Source organism: Ruditapes philippinarum, unplaced genomic scaffold, assembly GCF_026571515.1.
Source record: "Ruditapes philippinarum isolate M1 unplaced genomic scaffold, ASM2657151v2 ctg1321_1_1_1_1, whole genome shotgun sequence".
Taxonomy (NCBI): domain Eukaryota; kingdom Metazoa; phylum Mollusca; class Bivalvia; order Venerida; family Veneridae; genus Ruditapes; species Ruditapes philippinarum.
In genome coordinates this window covers 20,746-38,189 of record NW_026866662.1, presented here as the reverse complement: position 1 = coordinate 38,189, position 17,444 = coordinate 20,746, and the positions used below count along the sequence as shown (strand labels likewise).

The following is a 17,444-nucleotide window of genomic DNA, read 5'->3' as shown; positions in this document are numbered from 1 at the left end:
GTATAATTAAAACAACTTTAGTAGAGGACCCAAAGATGATATTATATACCAAATATCAAAGCTTTAAGCCTTGTACCTTCAGATAAGAAGATTTTTTAATTTTTACTCTATGTTCATAGTGAAAATCAATGACCCCTAGGGGTGGGGCCAATTTTGACCCCAGGGTTATAATTTGAACAATCTTGCTAGAGCTTCACTACACTATGTTTCATGCAAAGTATCTTACCTCTAGCATTTGACAATTACTAGAAGATTTTTTTTTAAGTTTTTACGGTAAGTTTTTACTATATACATGTAAGGATAACCAATGACCCCCGGGGCGGGGTTGATTTTGACCCCAGGGCTATAAATTTGAACAATCTTGGTAGAGGTCTACCAGACAATGCCTTCTGCAAAATATCTAAGCTCTAGGCCTTTTGGGTCCTTATAAGAAGGTATTTTAAGTTTTAACAATATTTACATATAGTGAAAATCAATGACCCCTGGGGCCGGGCCAATTTTGACCCCAGGGCTATAATTTGAACAGTCTTGGTAAGGGTCTACCAGACAATGCCTTATGCAAAATATCTAAGCTCTAGCCCTTTTGGGTCTTTTCAAGAAGGTATTTTAAGTTTTTACTATATGTACATACAGTGAAAATCAATGACCCCCGGGGCGGGGCCCATTTTGACCCCAGGGCTATAATTTGAACAATCTGGGTAGAGGTCTACCAGACAATGCCTTATGCAAAATATCTAAGCTCTAGGCCTTTTGGGTCTTTACAAGAAGGTATTTTTAGTTTTTACTATATGTACATATAGTGAAAATCAATGACCCTTGGGGCGGGGCCGATTTTGACCCCAGGGCTATAATTTGAACAATCTTGGTAGAGGTCTACCAGACAATGCCTTATGCAAAATATCTAAGCTCTAGGCCTTCTGGGTCTTTACAAGAAGATTTTTTAAATTTATTCTTATAATTCCTTTCGGTTGCCATGGCAACCAGATTTCTGCATGGAATGAAATTCTTTGAACAACTTTGGAAGCCCTTCACCCAAGGATCAATCCTGCCAAGTTTGGTTTAAATTGGACTAGTGGTTTTTCACAAGAAGATTTTTTAAGTTCACTATATAATCTATATAACACACACACACACACACACACACACAAACAAACACACACACAGGTGAATCGCTATATGCCACCGCATCGCAGATGCTGCGGTGGCATAACAATAATTTTATTACCCTTCCCCTGTCGAGTTAAGACGATTTTAAAATAAATCATTGCTACTTCAAATGAAGTAAGATTCCCTTTAGGGTAACCTTTCACCACAACATGACGTCACATAAATACATGACGTATTTTCTTTCGAACCTAACGATTGTAAACAACTTACAAGAGAAAAGCAGTAGTCTGTTGAACGCACTTTTTTGGAATTAATATCAGTCTGGCTCGGTAAAATCAAAATATCCAATCAAAAAGGAGGAAAAAATCTTGATGAGTAATAAATATATATATATGCATATATTTAGATATATATATATATCTCAATGCGCACAGGAGATATGCTCCGGTCAAAATTGGACGCTGCCCGGCACCTGAGAGGATATTATTTTAAACAAGCAATTATCATAGTATTGCAAGCAATCCATAAGTCCCCTACCGGTTAGAACCCCATCAACATTCCGAAGGGCCATTGGCCATTCACTAATGTTTCAATTTTTCTCTATTTCAAGTAAATTTGTTGAAAGTGATCACAGGAAACAGTTTTTATGAACAGACAGACAGACGGACTGAAGGACACTCTAAAGTTAATATTTGAAACATCCCTGTTACCAAAATATAACATTTTTAAAAGCAAAATTCTTAAAGAGGAGATAACTCTTGAATTAAAGATGCAATTTCATAAAAATTTTCAGCTCTTTTTGACTAATCACAAATATTGTTATATTTGCCATGTTTTAAGCCTATTTGTTGCCAAGGCAACCAATATTTTTTCAAAATAGGTAGGAAGAAAAGATAAGACATGCATAATCTCCAGACTGCCATCTACCCATATGTTAAGTTTCATGAAAATATTTCCAGTACTTTTTGAGTTATCAGGCCATCTTAAAACAAGAAACATGGCAATGCCATGAAACCAGGTTTTCAATTATCACCATTGTAGATAAATATGTTGTATTTGAAATACAAATACAAGCAACAAACAATGTAACTATGTGCAATGTAAAACATGAATAATGTAGGAGGAATTGCGCACAGAAGAAGTGTTCACTATATATATTCTGTATAAGGAAAAAAAACAAAGGGCCATAATTAGGTAAAAAATTATACAATCACAAAACCCCGACAATATGTGCTAGGGCACTTGATGACAAAGCTTCTGTGAAAGTTTGAACAAAATCCGTTGAGAAATGTAGGAAGAGTTCAGCACAGAAGAATTTGTTCAATTCTGTATAAGGAAAAAAAACAAAGGGCCATAATAAGGTCAAATATTATCCAATCACAAAACCCTGACAATATGCGCCAGGGCACTTGATGACAAAGCTTCTGTGAAAGTTTGGTCAAAATCCGTTGAGAAATGTAGGAGAAGTTGCGCACTGTAGAAATTGTTCACTATATATTCTATATAAGGAAAAAAAACAAAGGGCCATAATTAGGTCAAATATTATCTAATCGCAAAACCCCGACAATATGCGCCAGGGCACTTGATGACAAAGCTTCTGTGAAAGTTTGGTCAAAATCCGTTGAGAAATGTAGGAGTTGCGCACAGAAGAAATTGTTCACTATATATTCTATATAATGAAAAAAAACAAAGGGCCATAATTAGGTCAAATATATACCAATTGCAAAACCCTGACAATATGTGTCAGGGCACTTGATGACAAAGCTTCTGTGAAAGTTTGGTCAAAATCCGTTGAGAAATGTATGAGTTGCGCACCGAAGAAATTGTTCACTATATATTCTATATAATGAAAAAAAACAAAGGGCCATAATTAGGTCAAATTTTATCTAATCGCAAAACCCCGACAATATGCGCCAGGGCACTTGATGACAAAGCTTCTGTGAAAGTTTGGTCAAAATCTGTTGAGAAATGTAGGAGGAGTTGCGCACAGAAGAAATTGTTTACGCCCGCCCGTCCGCCCATCCGCCCGCCCGCCCGCCCGCCCCCGTTGAGAAATGTAGGAGGAGTTGCGCACAGAAGAAATTGTTCACTATATATTATATATAATGAAAAAAAACAAAGGGCCATAATTAGGTCAAATATATACCAATTGCAAAACCATGACAATATGTGTCAGGGCACTTGATGACAAGGCTTCTGTGAAAGTTTGGTCAAAATCCGTTGAGAAATGTAGGAGGAGTTGCGCACAGAAGAAATTGTTCACTATATATTCTATATAATGAAAAAAAACAAAGGGCCATAGTTAGGTCAAATATTATCTAATCGCAAAACCCCGACAATATGCGCCAGGGCACTTGATGACAAAGCTTCTGTGAAAGTTTGGTCAAAATATGTTGAGAAATGTAGGAGGAGTTACGCACAGAAGAAATTGTTTACGCCCGCCCGCCCATCTGCCCGCCGACATACCTCAATCTAATAACCAGTTTTTTCGAAAACCTGGTTAAAAATGTTTGTTTGCAGTAACCCGACCCAGAATTTTCAAGGTGGGTAGGTACAACTGTAGGTCGATTTTTTTATATTTTTTTTTATTGAACTGTACTCCCAAATAAACATGGAATTTCAAATTGCTGGACAATAATTTATATGCTTTGATAATCTGGTAACAATTAATAAATTGATAACTGAATTCTAATTTAATAAGACCTACATTTTATTTCTTCTATTAACCTTAATAAAAGAACGAAAACAAAGCACAAGGCATAATTTCCTGATTCAAAAAAAAAAATTTTTATCCAGACCATGAAAAAAAATTTTGAGTAGGGGCATATTTTGTGAGTCGGTCGCATTACTGCAAACAAACATTTTTTTAAGGATGGCCTCACTGGATTCAGTTTATGTGTAAAATTTGCCATATTTTCAGTCTATGTGTTGCCATGGCAACCAGAATTTTCAACATAGGAAGAAAAGAAAAAGACGTGCATAATCTCCAGATTGCCATCTACCCATATTTCAAGTTTCATAAAAATATTTCCAGTACTTTTTGCGTTATCACTGGATCCAGTTTATGTGTAAAATTTGCCATATTTTCAGCCTATTTGTTGCCATAGCAACCAGAATTTTCAACATAGGAAGAAAAGAAAAAGACGTGCATAATCTCCATACTGCCATCTATCCATATATCAAGCAGGGCTCGACACTAACGATGGTCCGTTAGCCCGAGGCTACCTTTTTTCCATAAGGACTACCTAAGTTTCCAAGTTGGGTATCCCGTCGGGCTACTCGAAATTTTAGTGACCTGATACATTTAAATTCATTTAAAATAATAATAAAATAACAATTGTTATTAATTAAATGTCCGTTGGGTCGCTAATGATCGTAAACGTCAAGCGCTTGGAATTGCAAGTGTCGGCTACCCACGAGTGTAAACTTAAGCGAAAATATGTGGCGTTTCATTGAAAATGTTCAAGAGCCGGCCAAAAAAAAGGCCAAAACACGAGACCAACAGCTTGAGGCACAGCGTGAATATGACAAAACCAAAAGGAATCGTAATTTTCAACCGTCCTGGTCGAAAGAATTTCCATGGTTGACATTTGATAACGATAAAAAGTTGATGTTGCAAGGTTTGCCAAAAATTTGATACAACCGGCACATTTGTTAATGGCTGTAATAACTTTAGATTGCAAAGTGTCCGTATTCATGATAAGTCAGAGGGCCACTTACGTTGTGTAGGAATGGCAGATAACACTCCTAGCTCAGAAGGCCATAGAACTTTAAAATTGTTGAATTCTGCAGCACATGCAAAGTTAAGGCATTTATTCATGAACGCTCACTTTGTTGCCAAGTGTGGACGACCATACACAGATTACGTTCAGTTATGCAAGTTGGACATTGCAAAAGGGCTGGACATTGGCAGTACTTATCTAACAGACAAAAGCTGTCAGATGTTTATATCTTCAATTGCGGACACAATTCGAACTAGACAGGATGCAAAAATAAAAGCAAGTCCATTCATATCAGTAATCAGTGACGGGTCTACAGACACATCTTCATAAGAGGCTGAAATTGTGTATGTCCGTTCATCAGTCAGTGGCAATGTAAGAGTTTTAATATTCTGTTATATTTGATGATAAATAAATTTGTGTAAAACTGATTGGAATCAAGTTTATCAACTATCATTACCTGAAGTTATGGTACATGTTTTACCTTTTAAAACCGAATGACTTTTGTGTGTCACATTTTGATATGTATTTTATAACAGTAATATATCTAAATAAAATCGTATAATATAATTATAGATATCTATTAACCAGTTGTAATTTTAATTATTTTAGGTGTACACACATTTCATGGGCATCAGGAATGTTGCCAAGGCTGATAGCACGAATATCAGCAATGCCATTATTAATGTCCTGAATGATCGTTATGGGGAGGATTGGAAAGAAAAAGTGATAGGAGTTGGCACAGATGGTGCATCTGTGATGCTTGGCAAGAAATCTGGGGTGGTTGTTAAGCATAGGGAACATACCAACAGGCCATTTATATACGGCATTCACTGCTCAGCACATAGGTAATCATTAAATTAATTACTTAACAGCAAAGTTGTATGGAAAAATTATATATAAATAAATTCAAAAATAAAAGAAATAATTGTCATTCATTGCTCTTTTGAAATGAAAAATAAAATGTTCATTTTTACCTTCATTTTTTTATATTGCTTTCATTTCAGTTTTCATCAAGTGACTTTTTTTCATCATATTTGCATGTTATAATTGTTACCTTTCTTTTATAATTTTACAGATTAGAGCTGGCCTACAAAGATGCTGTCAAGGCTGTAAATACTAAGTGGACTACACATCAAAAATGTGAAGCTTTACTTCTAAACCTTTACTTATTTTACAAGTATGTGTAACTAGCAAAGAATCATTAATTATTCAAATAAAAGGAATTATTTCAGCCAATATAATATATAGATATACATTATTCTTAACAACAAAACTGTGAATGTTAACAAAATTATTAACATCCATTGACATACATGACAAAATAAAATAATACTGAAATTTCAGCTGTTTGACAGTCCTGCACTGATTTTGCACATGTTGATTATATATTAACATAATGATCATCAGTTCTATTCATTTCAGACTCAGCCCTTTGAACAGATCAAACCTCAAGTCATCTTTTGAGAGTATTGGACTTAAAGTACTTTTGCCAACACGAGTTGGAGGTACACGCTGGCTTCCACATACAACAAGAGCTGTCGGTAGGACAGCAACGCTCGACTATTCTTAGTGCTTGATAGTAAAAAACTAGAAATGTGTCCATACAGTACGCTCAGCGCGGCTTTTTCAAAACCCGCGTGACCCCGCGGACGAGGTTTACCGCGGACAAAAATTTGCTCAGATATTGTCCGCGTGACCCCGCGGACAGAAAATTTTCACCACCGCGGACATAAATCGGCGGCTGAAACCGTTTCCCCCGCGGAACGCAGTGGGAAACTGCGGAGGAACGCGGCGGTCAAACACCGGTCAACGCGGTGGAAACCTTAAATTTTAAAAATTAATTACTGTATTTAAACATCAGTATACGTACGTACATGTACTGTAACATGTACTGTACATATACATGTAACTATATGTAAAATTTGTTTGTTTTCTTTCTTTTTTGTTTTAATAAAAGTACATGTACAAATACAGTGTTGTCTTGTTCTTCTTCTTGTTATTGTGTTGGGTAATGTATAATATGTATTCGACATCAAGATAAATCATTGTCGTCGCAACTTCATGGTAGTGAGAAACTTGATGTCAAATAATGAAAAATTCGGCATATGACATTTATGAAAAAGATACTACAACAATTTATATGTCAGCTTTTGTTTCTTATTTAAAAACTTTGAAAACGTAACCCTCAACAATTTATTCAGGCAATATTCCAGGACGTCTCTTTCAATTGTCAGATGCGTTTTACTGTTTCTGTTTATTTGCATGTTGATCATAAAGTCTTAAATTTTATTTGGAAAATTAAAAGAAAGCGTTTATTTCACCAAAATATACATTAAATGATATTCTTGATTATATCTAATTACAGGTGTGAGCGTAATGTATATGTTTTGAAGTTTGTATCAACTGTTGAAGTTTATTTTCATTTTTGTTTCAGTAGTTTGTTTGTTTGTTCTTTTTTATTTTTTTATAGATTTTTTTTTGCAGAATTTTGTTAAACTTGACGTTATACTTTTTGTTATTTTATTATGAACAGTATGCATGTACATACATGTATATAAGGCAAACAAGCACATGGCAGTTATTTTCTAAGAACTTCCATCGACCGATTTTCAAGTTAAAAATATTTCATTTTATTTTTATCTTAAGATATTATTGTTCATAGGAATAATAGTATTTGTAGACAACATGTAGTTTTAAGTACATACAATTGAACGCAATTGTCTTTGCTTTCTTGTATTTATCATATTAAGTTTTCCTTGAAATTAATTAAAGAGAACCTTTTTGAATTTTTGTACAGTATGTACAGTATACAAAAACTTTTTGGCAAGTGTCATGCATATTTCTCATGTCCATTTTCGACGGGGTTTTTACTGTAAAAAAAACACAAACAAACAAGTCTACCCGTTTTTAAAGAATATAGTTGCATACAAATAAAATCTTATAGATGGTTTAAATATCTTTTTCTTTTATTTCTAATATATGTACATGTATTTTATTTATGTCTTGTCTTGTATTCACACTCATCGACCTCTTACAAGACATGTACTGTAGCGTCAGTCATCATTGAGAAATCAGCACAAATGTCCTTTTTTTACTCATCATATTTATGGCTCCCATATAGTTTAACAGCAATAATACTTTGAGAACCACAAGGAATGAAAAAGTAAAGATGACAGTGATAAATTACGATTTCAGTTGTAACGTATAATAACATTTAAGGAGACGATTGTGGTCAATTTTCAAGTCATTGTGTAAAAACGATGACGTTAAAAAATAATAAAACGTCTATTATTTTTGGATTTTAATTTATACTGACCATGGCGTTCCCCCGCGGGAAACGGGTGACTGATTTTATCGACGAATGAAGAAGGGTCGTCAGAATTTTGTCCGCGGTGGAAACAACTGAACACCGAGGATCGCGGTGGGAATAAGGTTTCATCGCGGACGAACCCCCGCGTTTGTCCGCGATAAAAAAAAATCGTCCGCGGTGGTATCGCGGAAAAAGCAAAACCCGCGGTGAGCGTACTGTAGGACACGGATGCCCCCACACGCCACTGTTCTGTCAATCTTATGACTCTAGGTCAAATATTTTTTGGACTACATGTGCCACAAGTTGAAAACTAAAAATCAACAAAGGGCCATAATTCTGTTAAATTTGGTCGCAGCAAAAATTCCTACCTTTACTACCATCTACACATTAAGGTTGTTAATCCCTGGAAGTTTAAGCAAAATCTGCCATCCGGTTTAAGAGGAGTTGCGTTCACAAAATTTCTACATAGTATATAATGAAAAAAACAACAAAGGGCGATAATTCTGTTAAATTTGGTTGCAGCAAAAATTCCTTCCTTTACTGACATCTACACATAAAGGTTGTTCATCCTTGGAAGTTTAAGCAAAATCTGCCATCTGGTTTAAGAAGAGTTGCGTTCACAAAATTTTTACATAGTATATAGTGAAAAAATCAACAAAGGGCCATAATTCTGTTAAATTTGGGTCGCAGCAAAAATTCCTTCCTTTACTACCATCTACACATTCAGGTTGTTCATCCCTGTAAGTTTAAGCAAAATCTGCCATGCGGTTTAAGAGGAGTTGCGTTCACAAAATTTCTACATAGTTATATTATAGTGAAAAAATCAACAAAGGGCCATAATTCTGTTAAATTTGGTCGCAGCAAAAATTCCTTCCTTTACTACCATCTACACATTAAGGTTGTTCATCCCTGTAAGTTTAAGCAAAATCTGCCATGCGGTTTAAGAGGAGTTGCGTTCACAAAATTTCTACATAGTATCTAGTGAAAAAATCAACAAAGGGCCATAATTCTGTTAAATTTGGTCGCAGCAAAAATTCCTTCCTTTACTACCATCTTCACATTAAGGTTGTTCATCCCTGTAAGTTTAAGCAAAATCTGCCATCCGGTTTAAGAGGAGTTGCGTTCACAAGATTTCGGGACGTACGGACGGACTGACGGACGGACGGACGGACGGACAGACGGACAAGTGCAACGCTATATGCTCCCACATTGTGGGGGCATAAAAATGCTTGATATAGTTACCTCCTCCTGTTTACAGGTTGGGGTCATGATGGTGAACAAGTGTGCAAAGTTTCAAAGCCATATGTCAATGGACTTTGAAAATATTTGAACTATTACAAAAACTTTAACAAGATTCTAAGTCCAAAAAGGGGCATAATTCAGTCAAAATGCTTGATAGAGTTACCTCCTCCTGTCTACAGGTTGGGGTTATAATGGTGAACAAGTGTGCAAAGTTTCAAAGCCATATGTCGATGGACTTTGGAAATATTTGAACTATTACAAAAACTTTAAAGTAAATTCTAAGTCCAAAAAGGGGCAAAATTCTGTCAAAATGCTTGATAGAGTTACCTCCTCTTGTCTACAGGTTTGGGTCATGATGGTGAACAAGTGTGCAAAGTTTCAAAGCCATATGTCAATGGACTTTGAAAATATTTGAACTATTACAAAAACTTTAACGTAAATTCTAAGTCCAACAAGAGCTGTCGGTAGGACAGCAACGCTCGACTATTCTTAGTGCTTGATAGTAAAAAAAATGCTTGATACAGTTACCTCCTCCTGTTTACAGGTTGGGGTCATGATGGTGAACAAGTGTGCAAAGTTTCAAAGCCATATGTCAATGGACTTTGAAAATATTTGAACTATTACAAAAACTTTAACGTAAATTCTAAGTCGAAAAAGGGGCATAATTCTGTCAAAATGCTTGATAGAGTTACCTCCTACTGTTTACAGATTGGGGTCATGATGTTGAACAAGTGTGCAAAGTTTCAAAGCCATATGTCAATGGACTTTGAAAATATTTGAACTATTACAAAAACTTTAACGTAAATTCTAAGTCGAAAAAGGGGCATAATTCTGTCAAAATGCTTGATAGAGTTACCTCCTCCTGTCTACAGGTTGGGGTCATGATGGTGAACAAGTGTGCAAAGTTTCAAAGCCATATGTCAATTGACTTTGAAAATATTTGAACTATTACAAAAACTTTAACGTAAATTCTAAGTCGAAAAAGGGGCATAATTCTGTCAAAATGCTTGATAGAGTTACCTCCTCCTGTCTACAGATTGGGGTCATGATGGTGAACAAGTGTGCAAAGTTTCAAAGCCATATGTCAATGGACTTTGAAAATATTTGAACTATTACAAAAACTTTAACGTAAATTCTAAGTCGAAAAAGGGGCATAATTCTGTCAAAATGCTTGATAGAGTTACCTCCTCCTGTCTACAGGTTGGGGTCATGATGGTGAACAAGTGTGCAAAGTTTCAAAGCCATATGTCAATGGACTTTGAAAATATTTGAACTATTACAAAAACTTTAACATAATAAGTGGTTACGCCGACGCCGACGCTCGGGTGACTGCAATAGCTCTACTTATTCTTATCGAATAGTCGAGCTAAAAAGGGGCATAAATCTGTCAAAATGCTTGATAGAGTTACCTCCTCCTGTCTACAGGTTGGGGTCATGATGGTGAACAAGTGTGCAAAGTTTCAAAGCCATATGTCAATGGACTTTGAAAATATTTGAACTATTACAAAAACTTTAACGTAAATTCTAAGTCCAAAAAGGGGCATAAATCTGTCAAAATGCTTGATAGAGTTACCTCCTCCTGTCTACAGGTTGGGGTCATGATGGTGAACAAGTGTGCAAAGTTTCAAAGCCATATGTTAATGGACTTTGAAAATATTTGAACTATTACAAAAACTTTAAACATAAGTGGTTACGCCGACGCCGACACCGACGCCGACGCTCGGGGTACTACAATAGCTCTACTTATTCTTATCGAATAGTCGAGCTAAAAATGGCTCTTAAGCATTTGATTCATGGACATGCTGCCATTGTTCAGCATCTTGAGCAGGTAAGAAATTAATTATTACTCATTTAACGTTTAAATGAAATGAACATTTTACAGCAATAACTTAATTTGTAAATTGATATTGTGATATTTGATTGCGATTTGTTTTTGATTGATTGCTATTCACTTATTTAGATGCAGAACCCTACAGATCCCACCCACAGAAAGGAGTCTGCTGCAAAGGGAAAGAATTTTCTCAAACTGTTAAAAGACCGCCGCATTATCATTTGGCTCCATCTACTTATGGACATTGTTTCATGTCTAAGTCAAGTGTCAGAATCTATTCAGGAGGCTAACATCTCTTTAGCAGAAGTGTGGAATGAGATTGAGTCTGCAAAGACTATTTTACACAAGTATAAAACAAGGTATGACCTTAAATGTGATTATGCACTGGTATTTGCCATGCAATTTGCTTGAACACCTATTCTAATTTACTTATAGCTTGAAATTGTTAACCTTTCCTTTGAACACTAATTTCCCTGCTTATAGACAATTATCTATAGATGGCATATGTATTCTAGTATGTAAATGTATCTTGCTTTATGTATCTATTGCTGCTTACATGTATCGCTTTTTGTATGTTTTTCCTTTGAACACTAATTTCCCTGCTTATAGACAAATTATAGATGGCATATGTATTCTAGTATGTAAATGTATCTTGCTTTATGTATCTATTGCTGCTTACATGTATCGCTTTTTGTATGCAACTTATACTTAATTAACATAGTGCTAGTAACATAATATTGTAGAACTAGAGTGCATGTAACCTTTTTTCTTTGTCCAACTCTCTTTATCTGCTGAACTAACATAGCTAGAACTTGTTTATCATTTGTGCATTACTAACATACTAGTGATGGGCCTTATCTGAGAAAAGTAACAGCTAATGATAATACTTCTGAGATGAGCACAGACAACAGTAGAGAAAGCTTTCTCTCTGCATTAATCAACTCTATTGATGCCAGATTTGAGGGTGATCTCCATCTTTTCAAGGGTAGCTACTTCATCAGCTTTAAAAACTGGCCGGAAGAGATGAATGATGATTTAGGTACAATATGCACAAAAATGTGAATCAGTATTGTAATATTTCTTTTAGTTATGTTTAACATTACATTTTGATTAGAGAAAAAACAACTTAGAGAAAAAACTTTCTTTTTATTTACCTTTTTTTAATATTTAATTATCAGTAACATGTTTTAATTTCATAAGTTTGTTATCAAGGTCATTTAGCACTGAATTCATATGTTTCACATTTATTTAGCAAAAAAACTTAATTTGTTTACCATTATGTTCTTAGTAGCTGACTGCCCAATGAAATTATTTAATTTTCATGTAATCCTTATTTATTCTAGCTGACTTTGGAGATGCTGATATAGCAGATTTAGTAACTGTATGCAGACCTGCTTTAAGTTTATGTGTGGAACAAGATGGTATGGACATCGAAGAAATAGAGCCAGAGTGGACACGATTTAAGGCAGATGTGTACAACAGGTATCACTTCATTTCTATTTATATCATGAACTAGGCTAGCACTAGATGGATTTTATGGTATTTATCATAAATATGTGTATATGCGATAAAACCTCACCTTTTAGTTTTTTCAGAATACTTAAGCAATTTATATTCGCTCATTAAAAATCTATTCATAAGCATGTCATTTTCAACAAAATATTTATGATGCATTTATTATTTCATCAGTCAATGATATCAGTATAGCTTTTCTGCTTTTTCTTTAGCAAGAAGAACATGATAAGATCTCTGTCATGGTCAACATTGTGGGGGTCTTCATCTGATAAGTATCCAAATTTATTTGGACTAGTCAGTTACCTGCTATCTTTGCCATCCAGTTCAGTTGATGCAGAAAGAGGCTTTTCTAGGTAATTTAGTTAAATATTTCATTGTTCATAGGTAGATATTAATGATAATCTTAAGACATTAACAGTGTGTCTGTCTTGCTGAATAATTGCAAACTCCTGATAGTGATATATCCATTTTTATCTGTAAAAATTTAAATATAATTAAAACATTCATTTAAGTATATCTTTAAACAAGGAATATAGATTATACATAACAACATCAGAAATGATCAGTACATGTACTAGTAGTATTAGCATGACAATGCAATAACACTTGGATGAATACACATTACATGTATATTATTAAAGTAGAATTGATATATTAAAAAAATGATTGACTTCTAGGATGAAGATTCTGAAATCAGATTGGCGGTCATGTCTGTCAGATAGGCGCCTTACTGATCAACTTCTGATATCCACAGAAGGAGAAGCAATAGGGGACTTTGATCCTGATGCAGCTGTGGCCCACTGGGAGTCTTGTGGTACAAGGCAGAGAAGGCCATTCTACAATGACTCTTTCAAGCCAAAGGTACTTTGATATTGAATATGTTGTTTGCTAGCTTAATAAACTCTCCTAAAAGCAAAATTCTCTCTTAGAAATGTAATTGTAATTTTAAATATTAACAGTTCTATTCTAACATTAACAATTTTATCTGGAACTGGTCTCCAGTTTTTATGTTAGACATTTAGTATTTGAATTGTGTTTCAGAATGCTTCAAGTTCATCTCATGTTGATTCAGTGGAGAATGATGTTGGTGTTAACTACGAACAGCTAGTTGATGACTTGTCCACTTGCGATGTGGATAATGATGATGAATTTGAACAAGAGGCCAGCCGGGACATGCATCTCATGCAGAACAAAGCTTATAGACTGTTACTTGATCTCATATAATTTATGTATTTTGATTCTGTCAATAAATTTGAAGAGATCTGCTGCTATTGTTTTCTTACCTTCAGATAAATACACTCAAAATGCATTGAAATAGAATGAGAAACAATTTTTTATTTTTTACAATGAGGACTACCTCAATTTGCCAAGGACTACCTGATCCTAAAAGTAGGTAGTCCTTCTGACTACCTCTAAAAAAAGTTAGTGTCTAGCCCTGTCAAGTTTCATAAAAATATTTTCAGTACTTTTCAAGTTATCGCGGGATCCAGTTTTGTGGACGAACTGACGGACAGACAGACAAACAGACGGACAGACAGACGGACAGACGGAGGGTAAACCTAAAGTCCCCTCCGGTAAACCGGTAGGGGACTAAAAACAGGCATATAAAAATTGAATTGGGTGCCTATAATCAAATCAAGCTTTTGATGTATTGTTGCAGCCCTAATTTTTTTTTTTCATTCAAAACGTTTTTTAGCAGACTGTAATTGAATAATTAAAAGATATAGCATTTATTAATCATAATATACAATAAGAAGATTTGTGGTAAGATTTGTAAATCATCAGATCTGGACTGTGGATTGGATCACTACATTACTGGCAATACACAGCCCAGTCTACAAAATGATGGACAATGCCATACAATAATTCGTCCCGAAGGTATTCAGGCATTATAAAAATTGTTTGTCTACTTACAATTCTTTTATTATCTGCGAGATTTTGCTGACGAAGGACCACCAAATCTACATCCATAAGCTAAAAGCAAAATACAAAGGTGTTTAGTCATAAGTTTTTAGGCCAAAATAAAAAATATGTCTGGTTCAGGGAACCCGACCGACCCTATTTTTTTAACGCCGACCCTAAACTTTTTTTTTGATTTTCGGTACGAAAATTTTTGAGTACGAAAATTACAAATGTGAAAATTTTGTTTTACGATGCCTGTTGAAATAGCCGATGTGTAACAATCTTAAAATAATAAAAAAAATATAAATCTTATATGATCAAAATCAACAACAAGTAGAATTGTGAATGTTTCTGCAGGAAACAAACAAATTTTCAATTGTCACATATTTTCGCGATGCCGCTTTTTATAATTAAAAAAATCGTAACCAAAAGGAAGATATGTTTTGTTAAAATGTGTGTAATAACACTTAAAATATAGCTTAGGAATTAAATTTACTAAAGATATTGTTTACATTAGTTGAGATGGAGCCATTACCAGTATGTGTTTGTAACATACAATGAATATTTTCTTTTTTAAGGGAGGGGGGGGGGTGTGTATGAAAACAGCATAATGGTCTGATGATGTATGTTTTTGACATTATATTTCAAATCTTTTCAATCACTTTTATGGTACAGTGTTTTCCATTTGGGGCATATTACCATTCCTGAATAAGCCTTTTCTCTGTTCAAACTCTAACCCCTTTATAGTAACTCTGCTATACATCATATTTGTCAACTGCATATAAGTGCAGCAAAGATGGCTTTACATATTCAATGTGATTTGGAACTCCTACTTTTTGTGCTTGGGAGTCCCAAGACTCCTTCTTTGTGTGAACCCTGCAACTGTTGGCACCAGTTGCACATATATATCTATAGACTTGCGCCCCCTGAAGACCATTTGAATTTGTTTAATATTAAAATTATATATAGCTGTGTTGTTTTGGTCCCCGGAATAGTGCATATCAGATGCTCTTAGCTTATAATACAACATTAATATTAACATGTTACAAAGGTGACCCTTGATCTTTTAATTGTCAGACCTGTCAGATGCAGGAACTAAGCATAGTAACAGCGGGTGATTCAAAGGAAAAGGGTACATAATAACATCTACATCTACATGTTACTCCCGAACAATCAATTCTGACTATTACTGGGAGGCGCTTGTCAGGAAAACTGTGTTAAAAGTATTAGGTGCGTACTAAAAGATGAAGATCACAGATAAACAAGGGTGCCATAGTCACAAAATACGCCCGTTTACGAAAGCTTTAGATGGAGATGGGGGCATTATGGATAAGTGTTATCTAGCAAGCAAGTTTTTATTCTTGGCACTGTGTTGTTAAATGAACCTTAAAACAAATCAGTAGGGAAGATATGCACAGGATGTGTGACCTTGACCTTGGTCGCAGGGACCTGAATTTTATGCACGGCACTCAGCCTCACAATGATGAACATTTGTGCCAAATTATATTGAAATCCCTCTATGCATGTAGAAGTTTTGCTCCAGACAAGCGTTTTTCTATGAGCTCTAACTGTGACCTTCACCTTTGACCTAGAGACTTGGTTCATGTGCAGGGCACTACGTCTCATGGTGGTGAACAATTCTATAAAGTAACATTAAAATTCCTCCATGCATGTAGAAAATATGCTCCGGACAACATCTGGATATTTAATCATCTCCAGTGACCTTGACCTTGCAAATATTAACCTAAATTAAATGTGTCACACCTGTAGTCATGATAGTTACCATTTGTGCTACAATCCATCAATAAATGATGACTAAATGGTCCCTATACACATCTTCAAATTTTTATCTGAACTTTGACCTCTATGTGTAACATTGACTTTGGTCGCAGGGATCTGAATTTTGCGTGCAACACTCAGCCTCACAATGGTGAACATTTGTGCCAAGTTATATTGAAATCCCCCTATGAATGTAGAAGTTTTGCTCCGGACAAGCATTTTTCAATGAGCTCTAAGTGTGACCTTGACCTTTGACCTGGAGACCTGGATCATGCATGGAGCAATACATATCATGGTGGCGAACATTTCCATAAAGTATTATAAAAATTCTTCCATACATGTAGGAGATATGCTCCAGACAAAATCTGGATATTTCACCATCTTTAGTGACCTTGACCATGCATATATTGACCTAAAGTACATGTGTCACAGCCGTAGTCATGATAATGACCATTTGTGTTACAATCCCTCAATAAATGATGATTAAATCGTCCCTATACACATCTTCATATTTTTATCTAAACTTTGACCTCTATGTGTGACCTTGACCTTGGCTGCAAGGACCTGAATCTTGCGCGCGACACTCCGCCTCACAATGGTGAACATTTGTGCCAAGTAATATTGAAATCCCTCTATACATGTGGAAGTTTTGCTCCGGACAAGCATTTTTCAATGAGCTCCAAGTGTGACCTTGACCTTTGACCTAGAGACCTGGTTCATGTGCGCGACACTGCTCCTCATAGTGGTGAACATTTCTATGAAGTTTCATGAAAATCCCTCCATACATGTAGGAGAGCTGAACTGATATTTACTTGAAAATTAAAATATAATTAAATTTCTATGAGAAAGTATTTACATTTGATAAGGTAATTACTGTATGATCTTTATGAACAAATACCAAGTCTACAGAACACCATAGTTATCACAGTTAAGAATCTTGACCAATGAATGAAACATGTGTAAATAAATGTTACATTCTTTAGAACATAATCAAGTCCAAGAAAGAGGATTATTTTATGCCCTTTGATTAAATTCT

At 35.1% G+C, this 17,444-nt stretch overlaps 2 protein-coding genes and 1 long non-coding RNA gene across 8 annotated transcripts in view; 2 read left to right on the top strand and 1 right to left on the bottom strand.

The window, feature by feature from the left end:
* Positions 1 to 17,444, bottom strand: part of LOC132733267 (cell division cycle-associated 7-like protein) — a 202,736-nt gene that overhangs the window by 165,801 nt on the left and 19,491 nt on the right. For all 6 annotated transcript variants that reach the window (XM_060719873.1, XM_060719874.1, XM_060719877.1 and 3 more), the window contains exon 2: positions 14,642 to 14,701. In XM_060719873.1, coding sequence (XP_060575856.1) covers positions 14,642 to 14,701 — 60 coding nt within the window. The remainder of the gene's footprint in view (positions 1 to 14,641; positions 14,702 to 17,444) is intronic.
* LOC132733270 (uncharacterized) lies at positions 3,754 to 6,427 on the top strand. Its single transcript, XR_009626150.1, has 3 exons — positions 3,754 to 5,201; positions 5,439 to 5,674; positions 5,905 to 6,427. It is a non-coding gene; the product is annotated as an uncharacterized LOC132733270 (long non-coding RNA).
* LOC132733268 (zinc finger protein 862-like) lies at positions 10,496 to 14,621 on the top strand. The gene is made up of 5 exons (XM_060719879.1): positions 10,496 to 11,571; positions 12,556 to 12,694; positions 12,940 to 13,080; positions 13,405 to 13,588; positions 13,769 to 14,621. The coding sequence occupies exons 1-5, from the start codon at positions 11,526 to 11,528 to the stop codon at positions 13,949 to 13,951; spliced, it is 693 nt and encodes a 230-aa protein (XP_060575862.1). The 5' UTR covers positions 10,496 to 11,525; the 3' UTR covers positions 13,952 to 14,621.

Excerpts from the sequence above, each read along its gene's own strand:
- LOC132733268 (XM_060719879.1), top strand. The coding sequence starts at position 11,526 with ATGAGATTGAGTCTGCAAAGACTATTTTACACAAGTATAAAACAAG. Across the intron at positions 12,695-12,939 it reads AAGGCAGATGTGTACAACAG|CAAGAAGAACATGATAAGAT; the intron begins GTATCACTTCAT and ends CTTTTTCTTTAG. Across the intron at positions 13,081-13,404 it reads GCAGAAAGAGGCTTTTCTAG|GATGAAGATTCTGAAATCAG; the intron begins GTAATTTAGTTA and ends ATTGACTTCTAG.